Genomic DNA, 21,267 nt, shown 5'->3' with positions numbered 1-21,267 from the left:
ATGTATGTGTGTGTGTGTATGTGTGTCAGTGTACTGAGCTAAATTTATCTGTTTACTCCATTTGGACTGTACAGACCACCTACTTGGATCGAGCACGCACGCACGCACGCACACACGCCTTCTTCCAAAGCACCACTGATGAAGGTTTTCTAGTGAATTGTTGACTATATCAGACAGTCCATGAATGATTTCAGAGGACATTGCAGCTGCTGCAGAGTAGACACCCTTAAAGTCAATCGTAACCGATATAAACAGTGAATCCTTCATCAGTAGTTTTGGAAAGCCCTTCTCAGTGAATGGGTATATGTGCAGTATGGGCCACTGACCTGATACGAAGGATCCAGGAGGCATCTGGCTGTAGTTGGCTCCTCCCATGGGTAAGACTCCCGGGGGGGTGGGGGTGAAGGGGGGCCCAAAGTTCTGAGGAGTGGCGTAGGGTCCTGGAGGGATGGTCTGGAGGGAGAGGAGATCTTAAATCAAGTCATCAGAAGCCAGAATATCTTAACCAGTGTGGGGTTGTGTGTGTGTGTGTGTGTGTGTGTGTGTGTGTGTGTGTGTGTGTGTGTGTGTGTGTGTGTGTGTGTGTGTGTGTGTGTGTGTGTGTGTGTGTGTGTGTGTGTGTGTGTGTGTGTGTGTGTGTGTACGTGTGTGTACGCTTGCACGCGTGTGTGCTCACCGGGGGCGGGTGTGTGTCAGTGCCCTTGCTGGCCAGCCTGCTGAGGATGCTCCTCTCTGACATCTGCAGGCGTGCGGCGATGGGCGGGACCCGGGACAGCGTGGCGGGGAGCCGTGTCACGTCAGCCTTCATGTCGCTCAGCAGCTCCTCTAACTGGTTCAGCACTGACATTACACCAACACAACGGTCAGTTTCCAGTTAACAGGCACCTCTTCATTTACTATTATTAAGTCAACCATCAACCATCTACTATTCAGTTCCACTGGGTTCGGGGTACATTATCTACTAGAAGTGGGACACATAGCGAATGTGAGTCACGGTGCATAGAGAATCCGGTGTGTTGGTGCTGGACTAGAACCAAAGCCTTCAAACTCTGCAGTCCGCCAGTATTGAACATTCCTTTTCAACATCATTTAACAGTTGAAAATGTACCAAGTATGTTGTCCTTTCAAATTAACAGTACAAACATACCAACTCCTCTGAGATTGTAACTCTATCCTGATGATGACATTGTGAAATGTTCGCCTCTGGCAGCAACAGCTCTGTGAGGCTTACTGGACAGATTTAGGTCAAAGAACCTTGAAAACATATAGCCTGGGGGGGCCTGTGTTCCTTTATCACTGATATAAATGCATACAGACACACAGACACACACACACACACACACACACACACACACACACTATCCTCCCTCCACCCCCTTCCACACTCCCCCTCACCTTTATGCAGCACGGCGTTGGCCGGTTTGTTCCCGGCCAGGGATTCCTTGCTGAGGTGTTGGTGGGACTCGGCCAGACACTCCACCTCGGCATAACGGGCGTTCAACGCCATGGCGGGGTGGACTGGGTCCTGGGTCATATTCAGGTAGGCTGCCCGTCTCAGTTGTTCCTCTATCACCAGGGCCTGCTCTAATAACTGGGGGGGGAGGGGGGGAGAGGGAAGGGAGAGACAAGGAGAGTCAGTGTCACGTCTGCTCCCTCTCCGGCCTCTAGGTCACCAGGCTGCTCGTTACAGCGCACACCTGTTACCATCGTTACGCACAACTGCGCGACGTTAGACTCACCTGGACTCCATCACTTCCTTGATTCCCTGCCCTATATATGTTACTCTCTGTGGTTCATTCCCCAGGTGTCATTGTTTCTGTTTCTGTTTCATGTCTGTACGTTATTCAAGGTTCTTGTTTTGCATTATGTTCCGTTTATTTTATTAAAATACTTACTCCCAGCGCACATTGTTACAGTCAGTTCTTTCCTTTTATTTATTTTTTATTTAACTAGGCAAGTCAGTTAAGAACAAGTTCTTATTTACAATGTCAGCCTAGGAACAGTTCGTTAACTGCCTTGTTCAGGGGCAGAACGACAGATTTTTACCTTGTCAGCTCAGGGATTCGATCCAGCAACCTTTCGGTTACTGACCCAATGCTCTAACCACCTGCCGGACCATCATAAAACTCTTCTGCTTTTTGACATACAGTATATCTATCATGGCAATACAGTTCTATTGAATTTCATTGATCTGAACTGTAATGAGGAAGATGTTAGAAAGATAGAGAGTAGAGAAATACCGTATAGGTGGGTGTGGGGTGAGGAGGAGGATGAGGAGGAAAACAATAGATGACATGTTTGTAGAAATTCTAGAGATTATATTCATATTTACATTTTTATTTTAGCCAGCTGTGATTTATTCAACACCATAATTCGGGGTCAGAGAGAAAGAAAGAGAAAGAAAGAAAGAGAGAGAAAGAAAGAAAGAGAAAGAGAGAGAGAGAGAAATGACAGAGATAGGAGAAAGAGAGAGCGAGAGCGAGAGCGAGAGAGAGAGAGAGAGAGAGAGAAAGAGAGAGCGAGAGAGAAGGACTGAGAAAGGAGAAAGAGAGAGAGAGAGAGAGAGAGAGAGAGAGAGAGAGAGAGAGAGAGAGAGAGAGAGAGAGAGAGAGAGAGAGAGAGAGAGAGAGAGAGAGAGAGAATGCGGATGTTGAGGTCAGGGTATGAAACATGTGAGGCCGTCAAAAACAGGATGAGTGCCATTTCACAAATGCACCGGTCAGCAATACCAACCCGATCTGTCAACCCAATATCTGTCTCTCATAGGGTCTGTCTTGTTCTTACATCCTTCAAACAGATGTTTTCTATTAGATATTATAAACTGGGTGGTTCAAGCCCTGAATGCTGATTGGCTGACAGCCATAGTATATCAGACCGTATACCACGGGTATGACAAAACATGTATTTTACTGCTCTAATTACGTTGGTGACCAGTTTCTATTGTTGTTGTCTGTTCACACTGCTATGCTTTATCTTGGCCAGGTCGCAGTTGCAAATGAGAACTTGTTCTCAACTAGCCTACCTGGTTAAATAAAGGTGAAATAAAAATAAAATAAAAATAAAAGGCATCTCGGGGGTTTGTGATATACGGCCAATATCCCATGGCTAAGGGATGTATCCAGGAACTCCGCGTTGCGTCAGGCATAAGAACAGTCCTTAGCCGTGGTATATTGGCCATATACCACACCTCCTCGGGCCTTATTGCTTAATTGAATAGTACAAAATCTTGCCCTGAATCCTGACGGTCTTGTCTGTGTCATTGTTGGATTTTGTTGTGTCATAGTTATGTTATGGTAATGTTATAGTATGTCATTTGATGTGTAGGTTCCAGGTGTGTTTCCAGGCCTTCTAGTTATGCTATGCTATGAAGGTTATACCATGCTACACTGTTATGCCATGTCATGTTTTTTCACCCTCATACTATGTCATGTTGTGTCACATGTCATGTTATGTGGTGTCTCACCTTGAAGCGGCGGGCCAGGAACTTGTTCTTCATCTCAAGGAAGTTGCCCTTGTTGGCCTGCGACTTGAAGGGCTCGTTGACGATAGCAAACTGGGGATCGTTCTGGATGTCCTGCCACCGTGCATAGCCATGACTGATACGCAGGGGTCAAGGGTCATACAGCTCAATACACCATTAGCCAAAGCAACACCTAGTCTGTCAGTAGTAATAAGTATTTTAGCACAACTTCTATGAATAGGGCTATCCTCATCAAGCGTATTCCTATTGAATCCTTTCAGATCTTTATTGTTTCTTGTGGTAGGAGGGCTAGGGTTGGATTCGATATTTGGCATTCTGGTAAATTCATACAAATAGAACAGAATGGACTGTTCCAATCTCTATTCCATGTGTAGATTTCTGCAGATACAATCTAATACCTCTCTGCTACACAAATGCACCGGCGGTTGGACTTCTCACGAAGCCACTGCCGCAGCATGACAGATAAATAAACACGACAAGACGGTCTCCGCGGCAACCACAGTCAAGGATACAGTACGATTCCCGCCAGCAGCCAGAAGTCGTGTCGCCGGTGCCAGATCTCATTCATCTTCCCGGAGGAGATGGCCGCCCGCTCCTCGTTCTGCCACAGTGTATGCAGCTCTGCAGTGTGAAACGTCAGCATAATGTTGGGTCAGTGTTATAACATCCACGTAACGTTGTGTCAATGTCATAACAACCAGTGATACGGACTCAGTGTATTATGCCACTGTGTATGTTGCTGAGCACAGGGACAGCAGCATAATGCTGTGTCAATGTTAAAACAACATCTGATACTGAGTGTGATCCGCCACTGTGTGTGGAGCTCTTTGTGGGGGATCGTCAACATAACTTTGTGTGTCAATGTTATAATAGCAACCTGTGATACTGAAAACATTGACGTTAAAACAACCCATGATACAAGCATTTCGCTACACCCGCAATAACATCTGCTAAATACGTGTCTGTGACCAACCCGATTTGATTTGATTTGATACTAAGTTACTGTGTGCGGAGCTCTTTGTGGGGGATCATCAGCATAACATTGAATTCAGGTTGAAGCAACCCAGGACACAGTGAGTTCTGCCTCTAAACTGGGTGGTTTGAGCCCTGAATGTTGATTGGCTGACAGCCATGGTATATCAGACCGTATACCACGGGTATGAAAAAACATGTATTTTTACTGCTCTAATTACGTTGGTAACTAGTTTATAACAGCAACAAGGCACCTCGGGGGTTTGTGATATATGGCCGATATACCACGGCTAAGGGCTGCTTCCGTTCTAATACACAGTAGCAGACATGACAGGGGTCATATGATAGGGCTCATTTACCCGTGAAGCCCCCGTCAGCGATGTTGAACATGAAGCGCCGCCGCTCGGGGGAGGTGATGGGGGGTTTCGGCAAGGCATCTTTGGCAACCTCCTCCTTAGCCACTTCTTTCCCAGCATCCTTTTCACCTTTTACTTCCTCTGTGAGCAGTAAAAACACAAGCCAGTTCATTCAGATAAGTGGATGCCATTGAACTATACCTAATAGTCCATACCTATCTACTAGTGACTAGTCAGTGAGTCACTAACTAACTAACTAACTAACTAACAGACATGTACAGACGGACGGACGGACAGGTGAGGTCACTCACCTTTCCTCACGTCAGAGGGTTGCTGTCGCTCCATCCTTTCCATGTTGTCTGGCCCTTCTGTGAGGACAGGGGCCTCCTCACTCTTCTCCATGTCTCTTTCCTTGTTGTTGACCTTCTCTTTCTCCTCCTCCACCTTCTCTCCAGGCGAGAGTGTTACACTACCTGGTTTCTCATCTTTGACCTCCGACCCTTGCTTAGTTGTTTCTCCGGAAAACCCCTCCTCCTTACTCTCCTCCTCAACTTTCTTCTCCTCCACTAGGGCCGGAGGGGTGTCAGTCGTTTTGGTTTCTTTCCCCTCATCCTCCTCTTTTGTACCCTTCTCATCCTTGTCTGTTGTTGTGCAAGGGGATAATTCTTGTAGTGCTTCTTTGGTAGAGATTGGAGGCTGGGGACATGACAAAACAATGTTCAGTGACAGTTATTGGTAGCAAGATTTATTAAGACCGTCAACTGTGTAATTAATAACGTTCAATCTCTCACCTCTTCAGTGTCTGCACTCTTGTTGCTCTCTTCCTCCTTCCCCTCGTCCTTCTCCTTCTCGCCATCTTTCTCTGGCTCAGATGAGGCCTTACCCTCCTCATCTTCCTCTTCCTTCTCTCCATCTTTCCCGTTCTTCTCTAGTTTGTCCGACGGAGCAGGGGTAGCTGAACACAACACACATGCAAGGGGGTCATTTCTCACTCACGTGCACACACACACGCACGCACACACGCACGTGCACACACACACACACAGTAGGAAAGATGATGACCTTCTTGGACTCTGTGATTCAGACGCGTCGGCGACTGGCTGGCGCGGGAGCACAGCGTGATGATTCAATCAAAATTTATGATATTTATGATATTGTCCGGATAGACGGCCACATCTTTGAGCTTCAAAGAGCATGGTACATCCTGAACTCGTACCTCCAGCCCTCGACAGGACAGCGGCCTACAGGAGATTCCACTTGTTTCCTGGAAAGTGATTAAAACCGGACCTGATGTTGTGAATGTTTATGCGACTTCAATTGTCGTGTTCGGTTTGTTTCAAGAGATTAGAAATGCATTATATCCATTCCTTTTGATGTGTCTTATTGCAATGTACAGTTGAAGTCGGATGTTTACATACACCTCAACCAAACACATTTAAACTCAGTTTTTCACAATTCCTGACATTTAATCCAAGTAAAAATTCCCTGTCTTTGGTCAGTTAGGATCACCACTTTATTTTAAGGATGTGAAATTTCAGAATAATAGTAGAGTGAATGATTTATTTCAGCTTTAACTTCTTTCATCATTCCCAGTGGGTCAGAAGTTTACATACACTCAATTAGTATTTGGTAACATTGCCATTTAATTGTTTAACTTGGGTCAAACGTTTCGGGTAGCTTTCCACAAGTATCCCACAACAAGTTGTGTGAATTTTGGCCCATTCCTCCTAAGAGAGCTGGTGTAACTGAGTCAGGTTTGTAGGCCTCCTTGCTCGCACACGCTTTTTCATGTCTGCCCACAAATGTTCTATAGGATTGAGGTCATGGATTTGTGATGGCCACTCCAATACCTTGACTTTGTTGTCCTTAAGCCATTTTGCCACAACTTTGGAAATATTCTTGGGGTCATTGTCCATTTGGAAGACCCATTTGCAACCAAGCTTTAACTTCCTGACTGATGTCTTCAGATCATTTTCCTTCATCATGATGCTATCTATTTTGTGAAGTGCACCAGTCGCTCCTGCAGCAAATCACCCCCACAATATGATGCTGCCACCCCCGTGCTTCACGGTTGGGATGGTGTTCTTCGGCTTGCAAGCCTCCCCCTTTTTCCTCCAAACATAACAATGGTCATTATGGCCAAACAGTTCTATTTTTGTTTCATCAGACCAGAGGACATTTCTCCAAAAAGTACAATCTTTGTCCCCATGTGCAGTTGCAAACCATAGTCTGGCATTTTTATGGCGTTCTTGGAGCAGTGACTTCTTCCTTGTTGAGCGGCCTTTCAGGTTATGTCGATAAAGGATTCGTTTCACTGTGGATATAGATACTTTTGTACCTGCTTCCTCCAGCATCTTCACAGGGTCCTTTGCTGTTGTTCTGGGATTGATTTGCACTTTTCGCACCAAAGTACGTTCATCTCTAGGAGACAGAACGCGTCTCCTTCCTGAGTGGTATGACGGCTGTGTGATCCCATGGTGTTGCGTACTAATAGCACTTGCGTACTATTGTTTGTACAGATGAACGTGGTACCTTCAGGCGTTTGGAAATTGCTCCGAAGGATGAACCAGACTTGTGGAGGTCGACAATTTTTCTTGACTGATTTCTTTTGATTTTCCCATGATGTCAAGCCAAGAGGCACTGAGTTTGAAAGTAGGCCTTGAAATACATCCACAGGTACACCTCCAATTGACTCAAATTATGTAAATTAGCCTATCAGAAGCTTCTAAAGCCATGACATCGTTTTCTGGAATTTTCCAAGCTGTTTAAAGGCACAGTTATCTTAGTGTATGTAAACTTCTGACGCACTGGAATTGTGATACAGTGATTTATAAGTGAAATAATCTGTCTGTTAACAATTGTTGGAAAAATTCCTTGTGTCATGCACAAAGTAGATGTCCTAATCGACTTGCCAAAACTATATTTTGTGAACAAGAAATTTGTGGAGTGGTTGAAAAGCGACTTTTAATGACTCCAACCTAAGTGTATGTAAACTTCCGACTTCAACTGTATGTATTCCGTGTTGAGGGATTTTCAAAGTCACCGGTTTGACCGGTTTCAGGCACATTCAAATTGAATTGAGTTGATTTGACTCATATCTGGGTGTGATGTCATGCATTATGTTTTTCAACAGCAGAATGCTGAGTCATGTATATTTAGGGTGGGGGTGACTTAAGTTTTTTCCCTGGATAAAAGGTCAGAGTTTTCTCTGGTAAAATGTGCCAGTATTACATTGCTATATATTTAGACTTGGTTTATTTCATCGAGCCCCATATGTGTACAGACCCTTTCTCTCAGAGATTATTCTAAACTGAAGACACGTGTAACCACGTTAAGTCTTAGCCTATTGGTGATAGTCATTTACTCTGTGTTATTCTGTAACGTACCACGCATTTCATGTAGCATTTATCCACATAATAATGGAGTCAGATTGATGAATGTAGCCTACTGTAGTTTCGACACACAGTTATCACAGTCAGACTTGAGTGCCCTCTGCTGGGCATCCTGTGAGCTGCGTGCCTGCATCTGCGCGCATGTCTTTGTTCACCCACCTGGTTTTGAGGTGCAGGGGGTGTTGTCTGAGGTACAGCTGGGGTCAGGGGTGGGCGTAGCGGTCTTCATGGTCCCCCCAGGGGAGGAGGCTCTGGAGGAAGAAGACACACTGACCTCTGGTCTCAGGGCCTCTGGCTTCATCTCTGGCTTCAGTTCTGGAAGACTCCACCGCCCATTGATGTGCTCAAACTCCTGGATCTGAGGAAGGGGGTTGTGACAAAATCAAGCAATAAAGTATTTTATTCTGTTCTGTTCTAATTCTATTCTAGCCAACAGTCCCTTTCCCTTGGAAAGAAATTGACCCTAATTTTCTGTCTATTCATTGATTTATCATTATGTTACAAGGAAGTCACAGTCTGGGAAAATGTCTTAGTGGAAACGAAAGAAGTTGAATAACTGTGAAATATCTGTATTACCTCATATGATTCTGGTCTGACAGGTCTGAATCAATTAAAGCTTTGCCAAAAAACAGACAATTGCTGTTTTATGTAGCTAGCTAGCCTGTTAGCTTAGCATTGTGATTTCTAAGATACACTTTGACCCCTGACCTTCTTCTTGACCAGGGACATGACCCCAATGCGGGTGAGCACAGGCTGCCGACACAGGCCCTCCCTCGGCACGCCGTCTGCAAACGTCTCGGCACCGTCGGCCACGGGCTCACACAGGTGACGCATGAACAGGGAGACATACGCCCTGGAAAAGAGAAAGGGAGGAGAGAGGGAAGAGATTGGTACATAAGATGAGAGAAGTGAGGGAGAGAACAAGGCAGAGAGGCAGCAAAAAAGGGGGACGAGAGAAAAACAGACGACAGAGAGGGAACAGACCAGCAGCAACATTGTAGCATGAAGAGCTCAGTGTAAGCTCATACTTTAGCCTGCCTATGACTCAAACAATAAGGACGCCATGCCATATCAGTCCCACTCCACTCACTTGAACTCCTTCTCACTCTTGCCCCTCAGGTCTCTGACCAGCCACTGGCAGGAGAAGGCGTCCTGTGCGGGCATGCCCCAACGCATCACCGCGTTTAGGAAGGCTTTCCTCTGGCGCGTGTTGAAGCCCAATACCTTGAGGGGAGAGAGGACATAAGGACGTCATTACATTCATAACCATACCCTACCGTTCAAAAGTTTGGGGTCACTTAGAAATGTCCTTGTTTTTGAAAGAAAAGCACATTTTTTGTCCATTAAAATAACATCAAATTGATCAGAAACTGAGCAAGAGGACAAGTACATTACGGTGTCTAGTTTAAGAAACAGACGCCTCACTAGTCCTCAACTGGCATCTTCATTAAATAGTACCCGCAAAACACCAAACTCAACATCAACAGTGAAGAGGCGACTCCGCGATGCTGGCCTTCTAGGCAGAGTTGCAAGAAAAAGCCATTTCTCAGATTGGCCAATAAAAATAAAATATTAAGATGTGCAAAATAACACAGACACTGGACAGATGAACTCTGTCAATAACAAAGTCAAGGTATTGGAGAGGCCATCACAAAGCCCTGACCTCACACCTATAGAAAATGTGTGGGCAGAACTGAAAAAGCATGTGCGAGCAAGGAGGCCTACAAACCTTACTCAGTTACACCAGTTCTGTCAGGAGGAATGGGCCAAAATTCACCCAATTTATTGTGGGAAGCTTGTGGAAGGCCACCCGAAACGTTTGACCCAAGCTAAACATTTTAAAGGCAATGCTACCAAATACTAATTGAGTGTATGTAAACTTCTGACCTACTGGGAATGTGATGAATAAATAAAAGCTGAAATAAATCATTCTCTCTACTATTTTTCTGACATTTCACATTCTTAAAATAAAGTGGTGATCCTAACTGACCTAAGACAGGGAATTTTTACTAGGATTAAATGTCAGGAATTGTGAAAAACGGAGTTTAAATGTATTTGGCTAAGGTGTATGTAAACATCCGACTTCAACTGTATAATATTCATAACCCTTATACAGAATGTATAAATTCTTATTTCAACAAGAATAGCAGATAAGTTGTTGTCTCTAACCTCCAAGTTTCCTCCTACTCTGGCCAACAGGGGGGGAAGTGGCTTGTCTCTCTCGTTCCTCATCTGCCGACGGGACTGTCGGCGAGAACCTGGATGAAGATAGAGAGAATATGAAGGGGGGGTGAGAGAGAGAGAGAGAGACAGAGAGACAGAGAGACAGAGAGAGAAAGAGAGGAGAAATCAGGAGAGTAAGCAGCATAGTTATTATGGTACTTGAGTGAAGCAGCCATAACATCTGAAATCTAATCATCCATCTGTTACAGGGGTGTCAAACTCAATACCTGGAGGGCTGTGTGTTTGCTGGTTTTCATTATTTCCTTTCAATTTCTGTCCAATTAGCCCTAGACTACCTGGTGAGGGGAGTTCCTTACTAATCAATCAAGTACAAGGGAGGAGCTAAAACCAGCAGACCTTCAGCGGTCGAGGACAGGAGTTTAACACGTGATCCATCCCAACACATTCAACAGAAGAGGCTTCATTCCAAATGTGTCTGTGCCTTGTGTACTTAGGCATACCTTCTGGCCTCTCATCGAAGTCTTCATCCTCCTCCTCAGAGCCCACAGAGTACTCGGACTGGTTATCTGAAATACCAGCATGCCACTCTGAAACAGCACATGGTGTACCGTCAATAGGCTAGGCCCACTGGCCCCATGCGGCTACCATTTAGCAATACCTAACGTATAGCACAGAGACCATATTACATGATCTAATTCTAGCAAAGAGCACAACTTTTATTTAAAACAATCATGGATGAACCAATATATGGGCCAATACAAAGTAGTAGTAGGAGGAGTCCAACCCCTCTTTAATTATAAAAAAGAAGAAGAAGTTATTCAGAATGCCTAAGGTGTGACAGTACAAAATGGCCCATGTTGTCATAGTGATGCATGCTAATAACATAAAGGACACCTCCATCCATCTCAACCAGGACTGATGGTTCCCAACTACCTACCTTGGTCCTCCTGTGCTGCGTCGTTGTAGTTGACAGGCTTGCGGTTCCTCTTGCCCTTGCCCAGTTTACTAGCCAGGTCCTCCTGTTGTTGCTCATAGTGATGTCTCAGCAGCTTCTCCCAGTATTCTGGGTCCACACACTCCTCCTGCTTAATGATCTCACGCTCCACCTCCTCAACCTGGATACACACATGCAAGAACATGGAAGAACAGTTTACATATAACCAGTGTGATATAATCTACTTATAAACCCATATAATAGCTCAATGGACAGTGTTAACAGTTTACACATAGATAAATATTTTAAAAAGTACACTAAAGTGCCATACACATTTTTGTATACATTAAAGCATACAAAAACAGTAAAGTTATCTATCTATTCTCTCTCCAACAGCTTCTCTCCATCGCTCTCTCTGTACATCACCTTATCCTCTCGAACCATGTAGCCAGGTACTTTGAAGGAGCTGAGGTATTCCCCAACTTCCCCCCCAAAACCTCACCTCTCCCTTCCCCCTCTCTCTCCTTCCCCCTCTCTCTGCTTCCCTTTCTCACCTTATCCTCCTCTCGAACCATGTAGCGGGCCACTTTGAAGGAGCTGAGGTATTCGTTCATGTTCTGCATGTCTGTGTCGTCTGTAGCGTCCTGGCTCCGGTCCAGCAGTCTCTCGATGGCTGAGCTGTCGTAGTGGATCACACTGCCCTCATCATCCCTGTTGTCCCCCGCTGGACAGCGTAGGGGAGAGAGAGTGGACATACGTGGTGGTGAGAGGACTTTGGGGGAATAGAAAACGGTGGTGAAACACAGATTAGGATGTGACTAAAATCGATCTGTATAATGATGTATGTAACAACCCCCAAAATGCAATGTATATTACAGAATTCTCCTAAATCTCTGACATCTAAACATATACGCAAAATAAATGTCCTATCCTCGCATTTCTTCCTCTGAAATCCCTCCATCCTCCTCCTGCTCCTCCTCTATCCTTCCACCTCCCCCTTTCTCCTATCCTCCTCCCATCCCCCACAATCGATCATCAATCAAATCAAACCAATCAACAAATGTCACTTACATTCGATCTCGTCCTTGAAGAGTTCCTCGGTGCCGAACTTGAGGATGTCGTCCAGTTCCTGTTTGGACATGGATCCAGCCTTGGAGCCCAGGCCGGGCCTCACCACCAGGTGGGTCAGCATCATCTTCCTCTTTGCCACCTGGGTGATGCGCTCCTCCACACTGGCACGGGTCACGAAACGGTAGATCATCACCTTGTTGGCCTGCCCGATGCGGTGGGCGCGGCTGAATGCCTTGTGAGGGAGAAGGAGGGAGAAGAGGAGGGAGGAAAGAGTGAGATAGGTAGGGAATGGACACAGAATGAGGGAGAGAGAAAAGGGATTAAAGGAATTAACCATTAAATCAAATCAAATTGTATATGTCACATGCGCCGAATACAACAGGTGTAGACCTTACAGTGAAATGCTTACTTACAAGCCCTTAACCAACAATGCAGTTTTAAGAAAACACCTAAAAAAAATAAGAGATAAGAATAACAAATCATTAAAGAGCAGCAGTAAATAACAACAGCAGGGCTATATAAATGGGGTACCGGTACAGAGTCAATGTGTGGGGGCACCGGTGTCGAGGTAACTGAGGTAATATGTACATGTAGGTAGAGTTATTAAAGTGACTATGCATAGATAATAACAGAGAGTAGCAGCAGCGTAGAATAGGGGGGAATAGTGCCTTGCGGTCGGAGGCAGAGAAGTTGCCATAACAGGCAGTGATGCAACCACTCAGGAAGCTCTCGAGGGTGCAGCTGTAAAACCTTTTGAGGATCTGAGGACCCATGCCAAATCTTTTCAGTCTGAGGAGTAATAGGTTTTGTCGTGCCCTCTTCACGACTGTCTTGGTGTGCTTCGATCATGTTAGTGTGTTAGTGATGTGGACGCTTAGGAACTTGAAACTCTCAACCTGCTCCACTACAGCCCCATCGATGAGAATGGGGGCGTGCTCGGTCCTCCTTTTCCTGTAGTCCACAATCATCTCCTTTGTCTTGATCACATTGAGGGAGAGGTTGTTTTCCTGGCACCACATGGCCAGATCTCTGACCTCCTCCCTATAGGCTGTCTCATCGTTGTCCATTATCAGGCCTACCACTGTTGTCATCAGCAAACTTAATGATGTTGTTGGAGTCGTGCCTGGTCGTGCAGGTCATGATTGAACAGGGAGTACAGGAGGGGACTGATCATGCACCCCTGAGGGGCCATTGTGCTGAGGATCAGCGTGGCGGATGTGTTGTTACCTACCTTTACCACCTGAGGGTGGCCCGTCAGGAAGTCCAGGATCCAGTTGCAGAGGGAGGTGTTTAGTCCCAGGGTCCTTAGCTTAGTGATGAGCTTTGAGGGCGCTATCGTGTTGAACGCTGAGCTGTAGTCAATGAATAGCATTCTCACATAGGTGTTACTTTTGTCCACGTATGAAAAGGCAGTGTGGAGTGCAATAGAGATTGCATAATCTGTGGATCTGTTGGTGCGGTATGCAAATTGGAGTGGGTCTAGGGTTTCTGGGATAATGGTGTTAATGTGAGCCATGACCAGCCTTTCAAAGCACTTCATGGCTACAGACGTGAGTGCTACGGGTTGGTCGTCATTTAGGCAGGTTACCTTAGTGTTCTTGGGCACAGGCACTATGGGGGTCTGCTTGAAACATGTTGGTATTACAGACTCAGACAGGGAGAGGTTGAAAATGTCAGTGAAGACACTTGCTAGTTGGTCAGCGCATGCTCAGAGTACACGTCCTGGTAATCCGTCTGGCCCTGCAGCCTTGTGAATGTTGACCTGTTTAAAGGTCTTACTCACATTGTCTGCGGAGAGCGTGATCACACACTCGTCCGGAACAGCTGATGCGCTCATGCATGTTTCAGTGTTACTTGCCTCGAAACGAGAATCAAAGTTATTTAGCTCGTCTGGTCGGCTCGTGTCACTGGGCAGCTCTCGGCTGTGCTTCCCTTTGTAGTCTGTAATAGTTTGTAAGCCCTGCCACATCCGACGAGCATCGGAGCCGGTGTAGTACGATTTGATCTTAGTCCTGTATTGACGCTTTGCCTGTTTGATGGTTCATTGGAGGGCATAGCGGGATTTCTTATAAGCTTCCGGGTTACTCCTCAATGCCATCGGAAGAATCCCGGAACATATTCCAGTCTGTGCTAGCAAAACAGTTCTGTAGTTTAGCATCTGCTTCATCTGACCACTTTTTTATAGACCGAGTCACTGGTGCTTCCTGCTTTCATTTTTGCTTGTAAGCAGGAATCAGAAGGATAGAATTATGGTCAGATTTGCCAAATGGATGGGGAAGGAGAGCTTTGTACACGTCTTTGGGTGTGGAGTAAAAGTGGTCTAGAATTATTTTTCCCTCTGGTTGCATATTTAACATGCTGATAGAAATTAGGTAAAACTGTTTCCCTGCATATACTTCCCCGGCCACTAGGAGCGCCGCCTCTGGATGAGTGTTTTCCTGTTTGCTTATGGCGGTATACAGCTCATTGAGTGCGGTTTTAGTGCCAGCATTGGTCTGTGGTGGTATGTAGACAACTACAAAAAATACAGATTAAAACTATTTAGGTAGATAGTGTGGTCTACAGCTTATCATGAGATACTCTACCTCAGGCGAGCAAAACCTAGAGACTTCCTTAGATATCATGCACCAGCTGTTGTTTACATATATGCATAGGCCCCCGCCCCGTGTCTTACCAGAGGCTCCTGTTCTATCCTGTCGATAGAGTGTATAACCCGCCAGCTGTATGTTATTAAAATCGTCGTTCAGCCACGACTCAGTGAAACATAAGATATTACAGTTTTTAATGTCCCGTTGGTAGGTATATACGTGCTTTCAGTTCGTCCCATTTATTTTCCAGCGATTAAACGTTAGCTAGCAGGACGGAAGGCAAAGGCAGATTAGCCACTTATTTACTGTTTGTATGATGTTTAAAGATCAAAAATGAAGTGCATGGAAATTGATGTAAATTCTACATGAATGTCCTTAAGACTTGTTTTTTCGATAATGGACATTATTTCAACATTCAAGTGACAGTCTACCTGGATGTCATTGTGGGGGTTCCAGTCTGAGTCGAAGATGACAACAGTGTCTGCTGTAGCCAGGTTAATACCCAGACCCCCTGCCCTGGTGGACAGCAGGAAACAGAATTGAGGAGCACCAGGAGCTGAGAGAGTGAGACAGAGAGAAAGAGAGAGAGAGAGAGAGAGAGAGAGAGAGAGAGAGAGAGAGAGAGAGAGAAAGAGAGAGAGAGAGAGAGAGAGAGAGAGAGGGAGATAGAGAAAGTGAGATGGGGGAGAGAAATAAATTGCATTAGACACTGATAATGAGAAGGGGAAAAAAATCGCAATGTTCCCTTTCATCTAAATGGCTTGTATTTGTTTCTAGAACCTGCAGTAGACTGAGTGTCTGCCTCACCATTGAACCTGTCTATGGCCTCCTGTCTCAGAGCTCCTGTGACTCCTCCGTCGATCCTCTCGTACTTATAACCCTCAAAGTCCAAGAAGTCCTCCAATAGGTCCAACATCTTAGTCATCTACCAGGGAGAAAGAAGAGCAGGAGAGAGAAGAGAAATGGTTACAGAAGTGCTAACAGTGCGCATTTTTGTATTTGCGTGTGTGTGTGTGTGCGTGTGTACGTGTGTGTGTGTGTGTGTGTACCAACCTGTGAGAAGACTAGCACCCGGTGTCCCTGGTCCTTCAGTTTCCTCATCATCTTCTGCAACAGAGTCAGTTTCCCAGAAGCCTTTGTGAGGTCCGTGCCCTCGTACGCTCCGCTCGCCGTCTTGCGGGCTTCCTAATACCACGGTAAAGACATCACACCATGGCCATGTGATGACATATAACTCATACATTATACAGATATAACTTCTTTATTGAACTTGAATAACTGAAAGAACGTATACTCTTTCATTTCCATGAACATTTGTGGTCATGTTTACATTAATGCATATTCCTAGGTTTTTTCCCCCCTTAGACTGTAATAATAGGCTGAATACATTTGTAGCTATACTACTCAAACCTACCAGAATGTATCACTGTTCTGCAATTTAGAGGTGAATTACAGTGTCCTTACTGTTGAAAATGTGACTTAAGATAATATACACTAATATTGAGTTGCACCAGCTATTGCCTTCAGAACAGCCTCAATTCTTCGGGGCATGGAGTACTAGGTGTCGAAAGCGTTCCACAGGGATGCTGGCCCATGTTGACTCCAATGCTTCCCACAGTTGTGTCAAGTTGGCTGGATATCCTTTGGGTGGTGGACCATTACTGATACACACGTGAAACTGTTAGGAGTGAAAAGCCCAGCAGCATTGCAGTTCTTGACACACTGAAACCGATGCGCCTGGCACCTCCTACCATAACCCGTTCAAAGGCCACTTAAATATGCTGTCTTGCACAGTCACCGTCTGAATGGCACACATACACAATCCATGTCTCAATTGTCTCAAGGCTTAAAAATCCTTCTTTAACCTGTCTCTTCCCCTTCATCTACACTGATTAAAGTGGATTTAACAGGTGACATCAACAAGGGACCATAGCTTTCACCTTAACAAATAAGTCTGACAGGAAGGATATAATGTTGCTCCTGGACAAGGCCCAAATCCCCATTATTCACATGAAGAAAATAAGGAAATACAGGGGGCGCAGATCAGGGTGCCTTGTGAGAATTCGTCGGCAAGAGGGTAACTCACCTCTACCATCTGTTCTATTAGCGTGCAAACACTGGAGAAAACACTGGATGGGCTTTGTTCGAGACTATCCTACCAATGGGACATTAAAAACTGTAATATCTTATGTTTCACCAAGTCGTGGCTGAACGACGACACGGATAATATACAGTTGGCTGTGTTTTCCGTACATCGGCAGGACAGAACAGCTATGTCTGGTAGGGTTGGGGGTTTGTGTCTATTTGTAAATAACGGCTGGTGCGCGATGTCTAATATTAAGATAGGCTCGAGGTATTGCTCGTCTGAGGTAGAGTACAACATAATAAGCTGTAGACCACACTATCTACCAAGATAAGCTGTAGACCACTCTATCTACCATATTTTTCATAGCCGTCTATTTACCACCACAAACCGAAACTGGCACTAAGGCCGCATTCAATGAGCTGTATAAGGCCATAAGTAAACAAGAAAATGCTCATCCAGAAGCGGCGCTCCTAGTGTTCGGGGACTTTAATACAGGCAAACTTAAATTAGTTTTATCTCCTTTCTACCAGCATGTCACATGTGCAACCAGAGGAAAAAAAAACTCTAGACCACCTTTACTCCACACACAGAGACACATGCAAAGCTCTCCCTCACCCTCCATTTGGCAAATCTGACCATAATTCTATCCTCCTGATTCCTGCTTACAAGCAAAATCTAAAGTAGGAAGTACCAGTGACTCGCTCAATACGGAAGTGGTCAGATGACGTGAATGCTACGCTGAAGGATTGTTTTTCTAGCACAGACTGGAATATGTTCCGGCATTCATCCAATGGCATTGAGGAGTATACCACCTCAGTCACTGGCTTCATCAATAAGTGCATCGACGACACTGTGCCCACAGTGACTGTACGTACATATCCCAACCAGAAGCCATGGATTACAGGCAACATCTGCACCGAGCTCAAGGCTAGACCTGCCGCTTTCAAGGAGCGGGACATTAATCCGGAAATTTATAAGAAATCCTGCCAAGCCCTCAGATGAACCATCAAACAGGCAAAGCGTCAATACAGGACCAAGATCGAATCCTACTCCACCGGCTCCGGCGCTCGTCGGATGTGGCAGAGCTTGTAAAGTGTTACGGACCACAAAGGTAAACTCAGCCATGAGCTGCCCAGTGACGCAAGTCTACCAGATGGGCTAAATACCTTTTATGCTCACTTCGAGGCAAGCAACACTGAAACATGCATGAGAGCACCAGCTGTTTCAGACGTCTGTGTGATCATGCTCTCCGTAGCCGATGTGAGCAAGACCTTTAAACAGGTCAACATTCACAAGGCCACGGGGCCAGACGGATTACCAGGACATGTACTCAGAACATGTGCGGACCAACTGGCAAGTGTCTTCACTGACATTTTCAACCTCTCCCTCACAGAGTCTGTAATACCTACATGTTTCAAGCAGACAACCATAGACCCTGTGCCCAAGAAAGTGAAGGTAACCTTCCTAAATGACTACCGACCCGTAGCACTCACCTTGGTAGCCATGAAGTGCTTTGAAAGGCTGGACATGGCTCACATCAACACTATCATCCCGGAAACCGTAGACCCACTCCAATTTCCATACCGCCCCAACAAATTTGATTTCATATGATTTGATTCACCTGGTCAGTCCGTCATGGAAGGAGCAGGTGTTCCTAATGTTTTGTACACTCAGTGTATCATTATGTTCATAGTTACCATGGAGGCGACGGGGAAGAGGTAGGGGTGGTTGGCACACTTCTTCAGGTCCATCATGATGTTGAGTAGAGACACCTGGTTACCTCCTCCTTTAGAGTTCAGAGCCTCAAAGTTCCTCGTCAGAATCAACTTGTAGTATTTCCTGTTATAATACATCAATGAAGAAAGACACAGTTAGTGTGTGATTATTTTTATGATTAACTTGTTAACTACTCCCTCACTCTCTCTTTTTCAGTATCTTTATCTACCATACGCCTTTCCCTCCTCTCTTCCCTCACTCTTTCACTATTCCTGTCCTTTCGTTCCTCTCCTCTCCTTTCTCCCTCCATGGATCCTCCCCCACCCCTCCCCCACTCTCTCTCCACCCCGCTCCTCCTTACTTCTGCATGGGGCTTAGTTCCACTCGTACGATGAGCTCAGTCTTTGCCGGCATGTTCTTGAAGACGTCAGCCTTCAGCCTCCTCAACATGTGGGGACCCAGCAGGTCATGGAGCTTCTGGATCTGGTCCTCCTTGGAGATGTCTGCAAACTCCTCCAGGAACCCCTCCAGATTACTACAGAGGGAGGAGGGAGATGGAGGGGAGGGAGAGAGTGAAAGGATGTCTGGTGAATGGAGGATATTTAGGTTGAAAACATGCAAATAGAAGTAGAGATGCATGACTGTGTTGTGTGTGAGTGGTTTGCTTGCATATATGGCTGCGTTTAGACAAGCAGCTCGATTCCACTAATTGGTCTTTTGGCCAATCACATCAGATCTTTTCACGTCAGCTCTTTTTTAGAGCTGATCTGATTGGTCAAAAGACCAATTAATGGGGAAAAAATATCAGAATTGGGCTGCCTGTCTAAACGCAGCCTATGAGTGTGTGCATCTATACATCCACATACGTCCAAGTCGGTGTCAGTCTATATGTACATGTTATGTGTATGTGTTTATATGGCTGTGTTTATACAGAGAGCCCAATTCTTATATTTGGCCTAATTATTGATCTGATAGGTCAAAATACCAATTAGTGGCAAAAGATCAGAATTAGTCTGTCTGTGTAAACGCAGCCATTATGTGAAAATGTGTGTGTGTGTTCCCCTACTTGAAACGGTTGGGAGTGAGGAAGTTGAGCAGGTGAAACAGCTCCTCCAGGTTGTTCTGTAGAGGAGTACCAGTCAGCAGCAGCTTGTGGTCAATCGTATAGTCATTCAGACGTCTGAAGAACTGAGGAGAGAAAACGCAGGCAATAATTAATTGATTGATTAAACGATTGATTGATTGTTGACGTTCATTGTCTTTCTAGAGGAGATTCTGTAAGATTTCAAGTTTTATGATTAGCGAGAGTCTTCGGTATTGTCTTCGATTAGCGAGAGTCTTCGGATGGCTCGGTATTGTCTTCCTCTTCCTCGCATAGAATGTGTTGAGCTCGTCTGGGAGGGAGGCTTCAGTGGTCACCGCATAGCTGGATGTGCCTTTGTAGTCTTTGATAGTCTGGAGTCCTTGCCACATGCAAAGTGAGTCTGAGTTGTTGAACATCAATTCAAGTTTGAGTCTGTATTGTCTTTTTGCGTCCCTAACGGATAGCTCGTACCTGCTTGCCTTGTACTCGTATACATCGCACACAAGGCCAATGAAATTAAATGCTTACTTGCAGGTTCCTTCTCGACAATGCAACAACAATAAGAAATAATAAAAGATAAGATTACGAGCATAAAGTAAATAACTCAGTAGAATAGAATAAACATCTTTGCATAAGTATAATACAGGCATAAGTATAATACAGGAAGGCACAATTTATAGTCCAATATTTACACGTGTATTGGGGAAAGGGGGATTGGGGGGGCAATGTGTGCTAAGGTGTGGAGAATCAGAGCAGGTGGTCAGTCCAGTTCAACTGTTCGGCAGTCTGATGGCTTGTAGATACAAACGGTCTCTGAGTCTGTTGGTATCAGACCTCACGCTCCGATACTATCTTCACGATGGTACGGGAGAGAACAGCTTGTGGCTGGGGTGTATGGGGTCCTTGATTATGCTGTGGGCCTTCCTCAAACGACTGTTTCAAGTAGATATCCTGGATGGGTGGACGCACGGTCCCAGTGATGTACTGGGCCAGCTTCATCATCTGCTGGAGGGCCTTGTGGTCGTGGACGGAACAATTCCCATACCAGGCCGTGAAGCAACCGGTCAGGACGCTCTCAATGGTGCAGCGCTAGTATTTGGAGAGGATTTCCTCAGCCGCCTTAAGAAGTAGAAACTCTGTTGCGCCCTCTTGACAATGGTGGTGGTGGTGTTGGTCCATGACAAGTCCACGGTGACGTGGACGCCGAGGAACTTAAAACTCTTGACTCTCTGTACTGTAGTCCTGGTGATGTGGATCAGGGAATGTTTCCTCCTCTGCTTCCTGAAGTCAACAATCACCTCCTTTGTTTTGCTGGTGTTGAGGGAGAGATTGTTGTCCTGGCACCACAATGCCAGTTCACTTACCTCCTCCCTATAGGCTGACTCGTCGTTGTTGGTTATCAG

At 45.5% G+C, this 21,267-nt stretch overlaps 1 protein-coding gene across 9 annotated transcripts in view; it reads right to left on the bottom strand.

Moving 5' to 3' along the window:
* LOC129835285 (chromodomain-helicase-DNA-binding protein 3-like) overlaps nucleotides 1-21,267 on the bottom strand; it is a 51,217-nt gene that overhangs the window by 13,984 nt on the left and 15,966 nt on the right. For 4 of the 9 annotated variants that reach the window (XM_055900848.1, XM_055900851.1, XM_055900849.1 and 1 more), the window contains exons 17-38: nucleotides 19,847-19,968; nucleotides 19,142-19,315; nucleotides 18,762-18,903; nucleotides 16,032-16,163; nucleotides 15,786-15,903; nucleotides 15,410-15,534; nucleotides 12,391-12,622; nucleotides 11,874-12,091; nucleotides 11,323-11,500; nucleotides 10,886-10,972; nucleotides 10,371-10,459; nucleotides 9,292-9,425; nucleotides 8,910-9,054; nucleotides 8,361-8,559; nucleotides 5,601-5,764; nucleotides 5,121-5,505; nucleotides 4,813-4,950; nucleotides 3,994-4,102; nucleotides 3,464-3,596; nucleotides 1,396-1,591; nucleotides 677-840; nucleotides 327-453 (exon numbers count right to left, since the gene is read on the bottom strand). In XM_055900848.1, the coding sequence (XP_055756823.1) occupies nucleotides 327-453; nucleotides 677-840; nucleotides 1,396-1,591; nucleotides 3,464-3,596; nucleotides 3,994-4,102; nucleotides 4,813-4,950; nucleotides 5,121-5,505; nucleotides 5,601-5,764; nucleotides 8,361-8,559; nucleotides 8,910-9,054; nucleotides 9,292-9,425; nucleotides 10,371-10,459; nucleotides 10,886-10,972; nucleotides 11,323-11,500; nucleotides 11,874-12,091; nucleotides 12,391-12,622; nucleotides 15,410-15,534; nucleotides 15,786-15,903; nucleotides 16,032-16,163; nucleotides 18,762-18,903; nucleotides 19,142-19,315; nucleotides 19,847-19,968 (3,511 nt within the window). The remainder of the gene's footprint in view (nucleotides 1-326; nucleotides 454-676; nucleotides 841-1,395; nucleotides 1,592-3,463; nucleotides 3,597-3,993; nucleotides 4,103-4,812; nucleotides 4,951-5,120; nucleotides 5,506-5,600; nucleotides 5,765-8,360; nucleotides 8,560-8,909; nucleotides 9,055-9,291; nucleotides 9,426-10,370; nucleotides 10,460-10,885; nucleotides 10,973-11,322; nucleotides 11,501-11,873; nucleotides 12,092-12,390; nucleotides 12,623-15,409; nucleotides 15,535-15,785; nucleotides 15,904-16,031; nucleotides 16,164-18,761; nucleotides 18,904-19,141; nucleotides 19,316-19,846; nucleotides 19,969-21,267) is intronic. The other 5 variants (XM_055900853.1, XM_055900854.1, XM_055900857.1 and 2 more) reach the window with 3 other exon arrangements.

The sequence above is a fragment of the Salvelinus fontinalis genome, chromosome 36 (assembly GCF_029448725.1).
Source record: "Salvelinus fontinalis isolate EN_2023a chromosome 36, ASM2944872v1, whole genome shotgun sequence".
Lineage (NCBI taxonomy): Eukaryota > Metazoa > Chordata > Actinopteri > Salmoniformes > Salmonidae > Salvelinus > Salvelinus fontinalis.
This window is presented reverse-complemented; position numbering and strand designations above follow the sequence as displayed.